The sequence below is a fragment of the Saccopteryx bilineata genome, chromosome 4 (assembly GCF_036850765.1).
Source record: "Saccopteryx bilineata isolate mSacBil1 chromosome 4, mSacBil1_pri_phased_curated, whole genome shotgun sequence".
NCBI classification, from domain to species: domain Eukaryota; kingdom Metazoa; phylum Chordata; class Mammalia; order Chiroptera; family Emballonuridae; genus Saccopteryx; species Saccopteryx bilineata.
In genome coordinates, this window is record NC_089493.1 from 46,189,688 (window position 1) to 46,202,186 (window position 12,499).

The window sequence follows — 12,499 nt, forward strand, 5'->3', positions numbered from 1 at the left end:
TGTAAATTGCTTTAATTCAATCAACACCTGAGATGTGTGCAGCACCAATGATTACAAAATAAATGTGAGATGTAACCCTTTCCTTTAAAAAAATTAACTGTAAATAAAATTCAATATCAGAGTGGCTCTTCACCTACTTAGTTTCTGTAATCATTACAGAATCCTTTGCGAAGGATAATAATGGTAGTTGATAGTCCTTGAGCACTTACTTATCCGCCTGCCATTTTATTACATGAACTCTTACAAAGTTTCAACAGACATGTAGTTGGCAAAGGAGGTTTGAAGATCTGATGCGCTTCTTAATCGAAGACCTAGAAGCAAGGGTTACTACTACATCTATAGGATTAGAAATCTTTCCATTTGTAAAGACCTATTTCATGTGTTCTGGGCATAGTAATTCTATAATTATCCTAATAGTTTATAAAGCACAAGCCAAAGATATTCTTTGCTTGTTTAATAATGTCTAGGTATCAGGTATCAGCCTTTTAATGGTATCTATCAGCCCTGGAAATATAAGAGAAATAACTTAAGATCGTTGTTTTCAAGCTTTAGTGTGATCAGAGTTATGAAGAATCTTTGTGAAATATGTAAATTTCTAGGGCCAAATCTCAGGCAGGCAGGGCCAGGAAATCTGTATTTTATCAGAACATCCAATCTTGTTATGGCCCTCAGCACATACCCAGAGGAAGGCTGGCACTAGTTGGGTGGCTCGGTTGGTTAGAGCATTGTCCCAATATGTCAAGGTTGCAGGTTCATCCAGGTCAGGGTACATACAAGAAGCAACAAATGAATGCCTAAATAAGTGGAACAACAAACTGATGTCTCTCTCTCTCTCTCTCTCTCTCTCTCTCTCTCTCTCCATATATAATCAATAAATAAAATTTTTAAAAAGAGAAAGATTGTCCCATGGGCTTGCTTTCCAGGAAAAACCCAACAAATTAATGCTCTTCATTCAGAGTAGCAGCAGAGGAGCGATAGTTGCTCTTGATATATGATGGATTCCCCCCCCCCCCCAGTCTATATACTTTAAGGGTACAGTTTTATTTGGTTCATCTATATTATGTTCTATGAAAATACCAAAATTCACAAGTAAACTGGAGCTGGGAAAGAGACTAGACTAGTCCCCTCACCAACTCTGATCATTAGGGTGTGATTGATTTTGCTCTCTAACCAACAAACAATTTGTTCCTTGGAATGAAAGGGAAGAAGAAAAAGGAAAAGAGGAGTAAAAGGAGCTGATACTAGGTGGTCTGCACCCAACTCAAATGTTGGCAGGAACAGAGCTGCCCAAGACCTGGAGCTCAGTTCACCCACCATACACATAAAGACTCTCATATCAGGGTCTAAACAAGGTATGTCCGGTGGCTTAATTAGAAACCTCTGGACTATGAGTTTCATAGACTCATGAGTGGCTACTTTATTATGTGGGTTTCAGCAAAATGAGAAAATAGCTGTCGTCCTAAAACACTTGAGTTTGGAGAGAGAGAGAGAGAGAGAGAGAGAGAAAAAACAACTAGTATCTGGTATCTTATAATAAATTAAAGCCTTGCTTTTAATCACAGCATATCACTGTTGTTTTTGAGTTCAAATATTAAAGAACACATTTTGTTAATGATTAAAACAATAGCGACTGGTTAGGGAGCTCAGTGAACATTTAATCTGTCCTTACTCCAGTCAGTGTGCTGAAGGAACACAGTGCCTAATGCCCCAGGATGGACATTAGCTAACAATTTAATGGGGTTTAAATTTTGTATTGTTATTTTTAATAATAATTAATGTAATTTTGATTATGTTGAAAGCTGGAGGTATGCTGTCAGTCATCCTGTCGGGGTGGTAGTATAACCCTGCCCTGTTTAATCAGAGGTTCTTACAGGAGGTAGACCTATAGTGACTTAAAGTGAAAGAAGGTAGATGTTTAATAAAATTTCAGTTAAGAAATTAAATCATGTTCAAATTGAAAGGGGCCATGGAAATGATCTGGCTTAATACTTTCATTCTGCAAATGAGAAAACCATGCGAATCAAAGGAGCTTCCCAGTGCTACACACTTGTTTCTGTTGTTTGATGCATTAGTGGACTAGAAGACCTCACAGACCTAACTTGAGAAAAAGACAGCAGGATGCTGTGGCCCTGCTCTCAACTGTTGTTTCTCTGATCACACACTTCTCACACTTTGTAATTCCCTTGTTTTCTAAATATTAAAGTTGTATAACTGTAAAGTTTGTATAGATGAGCTACTCTGGCCAAATACCTGTTTAAGTAAAGACCTAAATGCTTGGGTGAGATGGTGAAGTGTAATGTATCTCCCAGGGAAAGAATTCCAGGACAGGAAATGCTCAGTCCTGCAGCGATAGCCTGGCTACCTACCTGGAGCTCAGGGCTGTGACCTTCAGCCCCTCCCTGCAGCATTACTCAGGACTCCAGAGCCCGGATCCTGATTTCCTTATGGGCTCTAGGCAAGTCCCTTTAACCTGGCTGCCTTTCCCCTCCCGTGTTTGTAAAACAGAAAGATGATGCTGATATCTCCCTTGCTGCTCCATCAGAGGCACTGTGTGAAATTAGCTCCTGTTTGTTTGGGAAGGTTTTAAAGCCACACATTCCACCTCCCTGCTAATATGATTAACTAGCACTTTCTTGTAGGAAAGGGCCGACTCCTCATCCCCCTTCTTCCTTTAGAAACAAACCAAAGGATACTTTTGTCTCCCTGTGGCCAGAAAGGTCGTTGCTTCTGTGGCTGTTACCTCCTCAGAAGGTCAGTTTGCTAAGGTTAAGGGTTCTTAGGCACACCACATACAACCAAACAAAAAACCAACAACAACAATAACAGAAGGAAGTGCTGTGGAGGCTCTTAGGAGGGCTTCTGAGTTTTCTAGCTAAAAAACGTGGGCCCAGTCAGTCTGCAAGCCATCTCTGTCCTCAAAAGGGTTAGGCCTGGTGGGGAGGAGGGAAACTAGACTGTTTATTGGGGCCGTCTTTCTGGGGGTCATAGCTAAGGCTTTTCACAAGAAGCATTTAAGAAAATGTTTAGTTAGAAAAGTCACCTTTTTAATAGCCAAAGAGGTACCTCTCTTGGGCACACAGCTCTGTGCACAGCCTATTTCTCAACCTTTGGAAATCCTTTAACAGTTTATGGAAGGCCACCCTTTAAACCAATCCAACAGCTCCTTTCTCCATAACCTGATTTTAGAGGTGTTTCATTATCTCTAATTACTCGGGGTAAATGGTGATTACTCAATGTTTTAATCATCAGTTTGGGCAGCAGTTACTCCAAACTCATGGAAGCCCAGACTCCCATGGGTATTTTTGGAAGGTACTGAGACTAGTCGGTGCATGCTTTCTAGTACCTCTGCACGTGGTCGCCAGGTGAGCCCGGCAGCTTCCCAGAACTGGAGGCAGCGGCGTCCCAGTCTGGGCGGCAGCTGCGGACTTCGGCGCTACCCGGGCTTCCGGGACACGGGCCTGCAAGGCGAGGCCCGGCGGCGGGATGGGAGGATGTGGGCGGGGCTCCCATCCCAGAAAGGGAGGCGAACGAGGGAGGAGGGAAGAAGGGAGGGGCGGCGGGAGAAGAGGAGGAGGAAGGGAAGAAAGAAAGGGAGAGGGAAAGAGGAGGAAGGAGAAGATGCAAGCGGGCAGAGCAGGAAGGAGGGAGGGAAGGAGTGTGGAGCCCGGCCCGGAAGCTAGGTGAGTGTGGCATCTGAGCCGAGGGACTGGAGCCTGAGACGCCGCTGCTGCTCCGGGCTGAGTATCTCGCCTCTCTCCCTGATGGGATTCTCGTCCGCGCCGTCTCGAGTCTGCAGCGCCCCAGTCCTCGGCCTTTGCCTGGGTTCACTGCAGCCGTTCAGAGGTCCCCAGGAGCTGCTGCTGGCGAGCCCGCTACTGCAGGGACCTATGGTGAGCAAGGCTGCCTGGCGAGGGGCGCCGGACAGAGGGGGCCGAGGCTCATCCCCGGGGGCGGAGGGAGAAGCAGGGCTCAGGATGTGGTCTCTGCAAAGGTGCCCCCCCCCCCACCTTTGCACCCAAATGGTGATGCTAGAGGTAGGGATGCTGGCGCCGAAAGACACTTGCATATCTGCTACTGCCTCTACCCAGGCCACTGTCTCGGTCCGGCGACCCCGGCTAGTTTGACCTTTAGTGGTTTTGGGGCACGAGAACAGGAAAGAAGAGACGCCTTTAGTTGGTGGTCTTTGTGAAGGCTGCGAGGTCTTGATCGGAACACGTTGTGGGTAGATTGGCGTCTGTGATCCCCGGACGGAAAGGGCCAGGAGAGAAAGGAGTGTTGGCTCTCAGATCGGGAGGCAGTGAGGGGTCGGCAAATGGAAGGAGAACACCTAACTAGGGCTGGTGCGGCGGAGCGGAGCGCACTGCGTTTGGAGCGTGCGCGCCGCGCGAGGGGCTGCATGGAAGGAGTGTCACCCGACCCGGCCCTCCAGCCCGCCGAAGCTCCTGAGAGCTTGGGAACTGCGGTGGCAAGACGCACCTCCTCTACGAGAATTTTCGTGGACTTGCAGCATACCAGGAGCGTCTCCTCTGTCATTTCATGGTTGTAGGGTCTCGATGGCCGGGATGCCAGGCGCTCCAGAGACGAATCATTCTGCGGAGCCGTGTCCTATAGGAAGTCGTGGGCGAGCCGCGCGGCGGACGCGCGACTCTTAATATTTCTCCCAGCAGGCAGCGGACGGGAACTGGTCCCCAGAATACAGGGTCCCTGCGGACCCCTCCGGGCCAGAATGGGGCCTGCGGCCTCTGACGCTTCTAGGGCACCTCTTAAGTGAATGGTTTGTGAGGACTGCGGTCTATGGGCTCAAGGCTTTGTGAGACGTGAAAACTCCAAAAGATGGGGATTTGGTAAACTGAGGTGACCTTTGGAACAAACTGGCGCTGGGAGAAGATTTGGGCAGGGAAGTAAAGGGCAATCGCCATGAGTTGCATCCCCTCCCCCAAGAAAAAGTTCAGAAGACGAAAGTTCTTTTCGACCTATCTTTTTAAATTAAAAAGCTGGGGGTGGGGAGAAGCATAATTAGAGATGAATCCCACTTCTTGTATCCCAAATTGAAACACAACCAGCTCTTTCCCCAGCCTCTAGGTTCTAGCGCGGCGTGCGCTCCCGCAGCCACCCGGGGACTGTCCGGAGATTCCGGGCGCCGGCCCCTTCCACTGTCCCTTCGGCCCGCGAGGACCGGCCCCTTCTCCGTCTGCTTTTCCCATTTCTGCAACTCCTCCCACAGGGCTTTTTTAAGGTTCCTGGAGTCTCAAGAAAAAGAAAGAAAAAAAAGAAAGACCTCTTTGCTCTCTCCAACCCTTTCGCAGTCAGCCCCAGCGGTGGCGCGACAGCGGCAAAACTTAAAGCCGCTCAAGAAACGGTGCAGCGCTCTGCTGGCGGGGACGGTCGCGCAAGGGCGCCCGTGGCCTCCGCACCCCTGCCCGCCGTGTCGGGTGATGCTGGGCAACTGCGACCGGGGGGGGGGGGAGCTAAGCACTTTATTTTTTACTTCTCTAATTCAAAGCCTTCTCTGGAGTGTCCCCAAGAAAAAAACCCAAGTTCGAGGGGGGGGGGGGAAGTAAGGCGGGCAACCTGAGCCCTTCAAGTCTAAAGCCACCGAAGGCAAGAACTGGGAACAATCTCAGTAAAGCTCGACAGAGTGCACTGGGATTTTGAGCTGGGGTCGTGGGGTTCCGGACCCCGGGGTGGGCCCGCGCTGACGCCGATTTGCGCGGGTCAGGTTTTCGAAAAGGCCCCTGTGTTGAAGTGATTGACCCACGCGTGCAGCATCTTTGGTTAGGACATCTCAGTAATTCCTTGTGCTGGAAAAATTCCGAAGGAATATTTGCTGCGACTCTGCAGCTGGTGCAAAGGAGGAAGGGGGTGGGGGAAGGAAGTGGCGGGTGGGGGGGGGGGAGGTTGGAGTGGTAAGTTTAAAAAATAAGACAGGCTGGAGAGAGAGAAGCAGACGCAGAGGTCGAGCGCAGGCTGAAAGCTGTTTAAGGTTTTCTCGACTCCTGGGAACGTGGTGGGATTTCCTTTCTGCGCCGGGTCTGGAGTTGTAAAACGTCGGCGACATTAAGACCTGAAACTTATGATGCGCCTTGTCCGCGGAGACTTCTTCTTTTGAGTCTGCCTCCGCCCGGAATGGTCCGGTCGGCCGCTTTCTTTGGGGGTTTATGCTTTGCTCGGGCAGGCGCCCAGGCCGACCCGGTGCGGAGATTCTCCGCGTAATGGAACGAGAGAAAATAGCCGAGCGGCCGCTCCCTCCCCACTTTCCCACGTTGATCGCCGCCAATTACCTCCCCCTCAGTCCCCGTGTGTGACTTGGTCAGCAGCTTTTGGCTGGGAGCTTAAAAGGCTGCCCAGTTTGTCTGAGCACTCGCAGGCTTTCGCCAGGGGGTGACTGGCTGTCCCTGGAGCAAGGTTTGGCCTCGCGGAGACCCTGGGGAGGAAATGGCGGGGTGCGCGCGCGCGCGCGCGTCTGTGTATCCTCAGCGCTTTTCTTCTTAAGTGCCCCTTGGTGGTGAGTTTTTGAGAGGCTGAGGCTGACTCTGCCGTCACCGCTCCCGGCCCCACTGGAGCCGAGTTCACGCTGAAAGGCGCAGCCCCTACGAAGCACCCCAGATCCTCTGGCTTCAGGCCGCTTGACGCTACGGCCCGGCCGGACACACCGAACGCCGCAGGTCGAGGCATCCTCCCTGCGCCGTGTGGGGGAACCTGCGGAGGGCTCCGCGGATCGGAGCCGGGAGCTCCTCCCGGACCGCTGGAAGCCGGGGCGGAGGGCTGGAAGGTTGGCCTCTGCAGGAGGGGGCGGGGCCGCCGTGGGGCTGGAGGGCCCTTTCGCCGCTCGCTGCAGGGAGGGCGGGCTCCTCGGCGCTTGGGGCGGGGCCTCCGCGCTCACGTGACTCAGAGGGGCTGGAAGAAAAACAGAGCCAGTCTACGCCAGAGTCTCATTATATTCAAATATTCATTTTAGGAGCCATTCCGTAGTGCCATCCAGAGCAACGCACTGCAGCCGCTCCTCTGAGCCTTTCCAGCAAGTTTGTTCCAGATTGGCTGTCAAGAATCATGGACTGTTATTATATGCCTTGTTTTCTGTCAGTGAGTAGACACCTCTTCCTTCCTCTCCTGGGAATTCATTCTGCCCTCCCCACCCCTGCTCGCCCTGTGTCCCTCCCGTCGGACCTTGCTTCCAGAGCCCACACTCCGCTTTCTGGCAGCGCTGTGGCTTTCTTCCTGGCGAGGCAGCTGCGGCGCTAGGCGTACGGGTTCTGTTAAAAGAGCTGCTTGCTGCACTCGCGCGCTCAGGTCGGGTGCGTTGCAAGAAAGCAGAGTGAGAAGGGGCTAGCGTTGAAAGGTTCGCAGCCCGCGGTTGTATCTTACGGGCTAATCACCCTTCCCTCTCGCACTTGACTCTACAGGAGTGCCCGATATCCCCGTGTTGTGTTCCCAGCTGCTTGTCAAAACTAAGAGGTCGCCCCGGGAATCATCCTCCCCCCTCCCGCCCCGTCCCCGGGACTGAGCGAGCGGGCACGATCAGATGCTTTTTGCTGGGTTATTTCAAACTCACCAGCCACAGTATAATAAACCCTCAAGTCACACGGTCAGCCCCCCAGACCACGTTCGCGGCCTCGGCCTCTGGACCCCGCTGCCCTGTATCTTTTTGCCCTGCCACTGCTTCCCTTGCTTTCCCTCCCTCCTGCTCCGACCCAGCTGGAAGTTGTGGAAGTTGGGCTGGGAGGGCGGAGGAAGAAGGTGGGGGTGGAGGAAGAAGGGAAGAGGCTGAAGGTCTGAAGTGGAGAGCAATGGCATTTTAATTCTCCCTCCCCCACCCTTTTTACCCCCTCAATGTTAACTGTTTATCCTTGAAGAAGCCAAGCTGAGATCATGGCTCAGATAGCAGTTGGGACAAAAAAAGATTAACAGGATGGAGGCTATCTGATTTGGGGTTATTTGACTGTAAACAAGTTAGACCAAGTAATTACAGGGCAATTCCTACTTTCAGGCCTTGCATGGCTGCAGCTGGTGGTGGAGGGGGGGTGTGAGGGAGAAGACACAAACTTGATCTTTCTGACCTGTTTTACATCTTGACCCTCTATCTCTCGCCCTATATGCATATGCGGGACATCTCTATTTTCTCTCTAGTTATTGGTGTTTATTTATTCTTTAACCTTCCACCTCCTCCCCCTCCCCAGAGACACCATGATTCCTGGTAACCGAATGCTGATGGTCGTTTTATTATGCCAAGTCCTGCTAGGAGGCGCGAGCCATGCTAGTTTGATACCTGAGACGGGGAAGAAAAAAGTCGCCGAGATTCAGAGCCACGCGGGAGGACGCCGCTCAGGGCAGAGCCATGAGCTCCTGCGGGACTTCGAGGCTACACTTCTGCAGATGTTCGGGCTGCGCCGCCGCCCGCAGCCTAGCAAGAGCGCCGTCATCCCGGATTACATGCGGGATCTTTACCGGCTCCAGTCTGGGGAGGAGGAGGAGGAAGAGCCGCAGATCCACAGCATTGCTCTGGAGTACCCTGAGCGCCCCGCCAGTCGGGCCAACACCGTGAGGAGTTTCCACCACGAAGGTCAGTCCTGCCGGGAGTCTGGGGAGTCTGGGCGGGGGAGGGCCAGTAGGGTTGGCTGGTGAGGCAGTGGAAGCCCTGGGGGAGAAGGGTTCAGGTTACATCAAAGCCCCAAATCCAGGAGTCTGGGGAACAGAGCTGCCTACCTCCAAGAATTTCCAGAGCTGTGGCTAAATTTATTTTTCGGAGACAGAGAGGAGGGGCTGAGGGAAGGGGAATGACACCACTCAGACGTGGGCTAGCCCCAGCGGTGTGTTTTTGCTATATCAAAGCCTTTTCTGCCAGGTTTTCTGCCCGGTTTTTTTTTTTTTTTTTCAAAGCACCTACTGAATTTAATGTTACAGCTGTGTGTTTGTCAGGTTTATTCAATAGGGGCCTTGTAATCCGATCTGAATGTTTCCTAGCGGATGTTTCTTTTCCAAAGTAAATCTGAGTTATTAATCCACCAGCATCATTACTGTGTTGGAATTTATTTTCCCCTCTGTAACATGATCAACAAGGCATGCTCTGTGTTTCCGAGATCGCTGGGGAAATGTTTAGTAACATACTCGAAAATGGAAGACGAGGGAGAGGGTGGTTGTGTGCGTGTTTCCTCCTGCCTCTGCTCTGTTGGCCCCTCTTCTTCTTTACAACCACTTGTAAAGAAAATGTGGACACAAAGCCAAGAGGGCTTTAAAATGGGAGTCTTGATGGTGGTGGAGTAAGGAGTTGACACATGGAAATTATTAGACATATAAAGGAGGTTGGGAGATACTTTCTGTCTTTGGTGCTTGCCTGCCGAATGAATGCTAGCAAAGTTGTTCTGAGTTTGCTAGCTGTTCCATTTATCTTATTTCTTTGAATTAAAAGATATGCTTAGTACCCCAAATAGGCTTCCACTATATAAGCAGAATTCAGCACTCATCACCCAGTTCTTAGCTATTTCTTGACTTTTCAGTCTCTCAGAAAAGTTAATGTGCTTTTTTCTTTTTCTTTTTCTCCCCAACTGTGCCTAGAACATCTGGAGAACATCCCAGGGACCAGCGAAAACTCTGCTTTTCGTTTCCTCTTTAACCTCAGCAGCATCCCAGAAAACGAGGTGATCTCATCCGCAGAGCTTCGACTTTTCCGGGAACAGGTGGACCAGGGCCCTGATTGGGAGCAGGGCTTCCACCGAATAAACATTTATGAGGTTATGAAGCCCCCGGCAGAATTGGTGCCTGGGCACCTCATCACACGACTACTGGACACGAGACTGGTCCACCACAATGTGACACGGTGGGAAACTTTTGATGTGAGCCCTGCAGTCCTTCGCTGGACCCAAGAGAAGCGGCCAAACTACGGGCTGGCCATTGAGGTGACTCACCTTCATCAGACTCGGACCCACCAGGGCCAGCATGTCAGGATAAGCCGATCGTTACCTCAAGGGAGTGGGGATTGGGCACAGCTCCGGCCCCTCCTGGTCACCTTTGGCCACGATGGCCGGGGACACGCCTTGACCCGACGACGAAGGGCCAAGCGTAGCCCCAAGCATCACCCACAGCGAGCCCGGAAGAAGAATAAGAACTGCCGACGCCACTCGCTCTATGTGGACTTCAGCGATGTGGGCTGGAATGACTGGATTGTGGCCCCACCAGGCTACCAGGCCTTCTACTGCCATGGGGACTGTCCCTTTCCACTGGCTGACCACCTCAACTCAACCAATCATGCCATTGTGCAGACCCTGGTCAACTCTGTCAATTCTAGTATCCCCAAAGCCTGTTGTGTTCCCACTGAACTAAGTGCCATCTCCATGCTCTACCTGGATGAGTATGACAAGGTGGTACTGAAAAATTATCAGGAGATGGTAGTAGAGGGATGTGGGTGCCGCTGAGGTCAGCAGCCCTTGGGGACACATGCACACACACATGTGCACACACACACACACACACACACACTCCCATCCACTCACCCACATACTACACAGACTGCTTCCTTATAGCTGGACTTTTATCTTTAAAAAAAAAAAAAGGAAAAAACCTAAACATTCACCTTGACCTTATTTATGACTTTACGTGCAAATGTTTTGACCATATTGATCATATATTTTGACAAAATATATTTATAACTACATATTAAAAGAAAAAATAAAATGAGTCATTATTTTAAAGGTAAACTATGTTCTTTCTCTCAGATCTTTTCTCTTATCCTTCCACCCCATCTCTTTGGAATAAGATTTTTTTTTCCTGTTCAGGTGGGGCTGGGGCACAATGGAAGTCCGAGGCTGGTAATGGAGGTGGTTAAGTTCTAGGGACAGGAAGTAAACTGATGGTGGAGAGATGGTAATTGCTAGGATGCATTGTTTTCCATTTCTATTTCATGTTAACAAGGACGCAGCATCCTCTCCCATCTGGATGACATGTGCCTTGGAGACACTGGGGTAAAAGAAGTAGGCCAGATTCAAGGTTCAGTTTTCGGCTCCTTGTGTATCTTCTTCTGGATTTGCTCACCTGTTAGAGGGGCATCCCAGCTGCGTGTGATGGATAAGAATCTCAACTCCCGGGACATGATTCCCACCTCTGCTTTTTATGATACCCTAGGGTGTCTCCAGGTATTAGAGGCCTGAATGTTGTACATTTCAATTCAAAACTAATTTGTACACTCACATATTGTGGTATTTATATATGTGTGTGAGTGTTTTGAACTTTTTTTTTTTTTTGAGAAATGAGTTTTAGCCAATAAAATAAGGAATGTACATTACCTTCAAAAAGTTTGGTGACCACAATTTTAATATACCACACCGTGGAATTCTCTAGTGTTTCTTGACTTCTTTTTCCTTGTCTCCTATTCTCACATGAAGGCCTTCATTGAATTCAGAATTCCAACAGATTAGACTGAGTGGGGGTGGGGGTGGCAATGGGGTCAGACACTGAAGGGTCAGAATTTCTAAGTAGGCACGGTTAAAGTATTCCACTATATAGATTCTCTTGAGTTAAATGCCAACTCTCCTTGTCTCTCTGTGCTGCCTGCCCCCCTTCCCTGGAGCTGGGAAGAAAGTGATACACTTGGATGTGATGTTCTGAGCCAGGATTTCTTCAAGGAGAAAGCTCAAATTTTGGCTAAAGTAAAAAAGGAAAATGCTAATGTGCTTGAGCAGTCTCTTTCAGTTAAGGGCTGCCAGCAAGGCAGAGAAATGGCTTTCTGAAATGACATGCATGTATGTAGTGGCTAAGAGGACCAGATGAGAGACCTTTGCTTCTTCTTACTTGCCACCAGCAACTAAATGAAGCCCTGGAATTTTAGCCTGCTTAGGCTCATTTTGTATGTGTGAATTTTTTATTTTTTTTCTGCAATGGCTTGGATGAGTTTGGAGGAAGAGCAGTGTCTTTGTATAGTCTGTATGGGGTGGGCTGGCAGAAGTGCATCTCTCCACTGTGAAGGTGGAGTGGGGGTTGGTGGTGAACCCCTGAGTTCATTTACACACACTCTTACATGTGCTCTTGTGGATGGGGTGGGTGAAGCAGGATTCATTTTTGTTTTTAATTACGAAGTCCTACAATCCTCCAAAAGGAGCAGCTTAGTGGAAACCAATAAAAATAGAAGTGGAGTAGTTGCCAAAGCCCCAGCTCCCCGGAGAGCGCAGGTGGAGAGAGGAGATCAGAGCCCCAGGCAAAGGCAGCAAGACTCCACAGTTCCTCCAGAACTCCCTGCAAAGAGAGATACTCCCCCCCTTCTCTAGCCCCCCAGGTCGCTGCCCCTTTGATTAATGGTATGGAGGTCGAATAAATCATTTAAGGGAAGCCCATTATGGGTTCCCCTCAGGCGGCCTCGTTTAGTTTTGCCCGATTTCCAGCAACTTTCTGAAACGTACGTGTCATTGAAAAGGAACCCGCAGATTTCTAGCACTTGGGACAAATTATCTGAGGGCCAGTCCTGGGCCCGGTGGCTGCCTGGCCCAGGTCACTTTTTAGCAACCACCCTCCC

At 50.1% G+C, this 12,499-nt stretch overlaps 1 protein-coding gene across 6 annotated transcripts; it reads left to right on the top strand.

The window, feature by feature from the left end:
• Positions 1–3,594: 3,594 nt before the first annotated feature.
• BMP4 (bone morphogenetic protein 4) lies at positions 3,595–11,059 on the top strand. Of its 6 annotated transcripts, none has more exons than XM_066276546.1 (4): positions 3,595–3,680; positions 6,959–7,079; positions 8,178–8,560; positions 9,553–11,055. In XM_066276546.1, exons 2-4 carry the CDS (start codon positions 7,051–7,053, stop codon positions 10,407–10,409), a joined length of 1,269 nt encoding a protein of 422 aa, XP_066132643.1. In that variant the 5' UTR covers positions 3,595–3,680; positions 6,959–7,050; the 3' UTR covers positions 10,410–11,055. The 6 variants fall into 6 exon arrangements, with proteins under 6 accessions (XP_066132643.1, XP_066132642.1, XP_066132647.1 ...); XM_066276545.1 differs by having other exon boundaries at positions 3,597–3,890; XM_066276550.1 differs by having other exon boundaries at positions 3,601–3,680; positions 6,959–7,083; positions 8,231–8,560; positions 9,553–11,059.
• Positions 11,060–12,499: the final 1,440 nt, after the last annotated feature.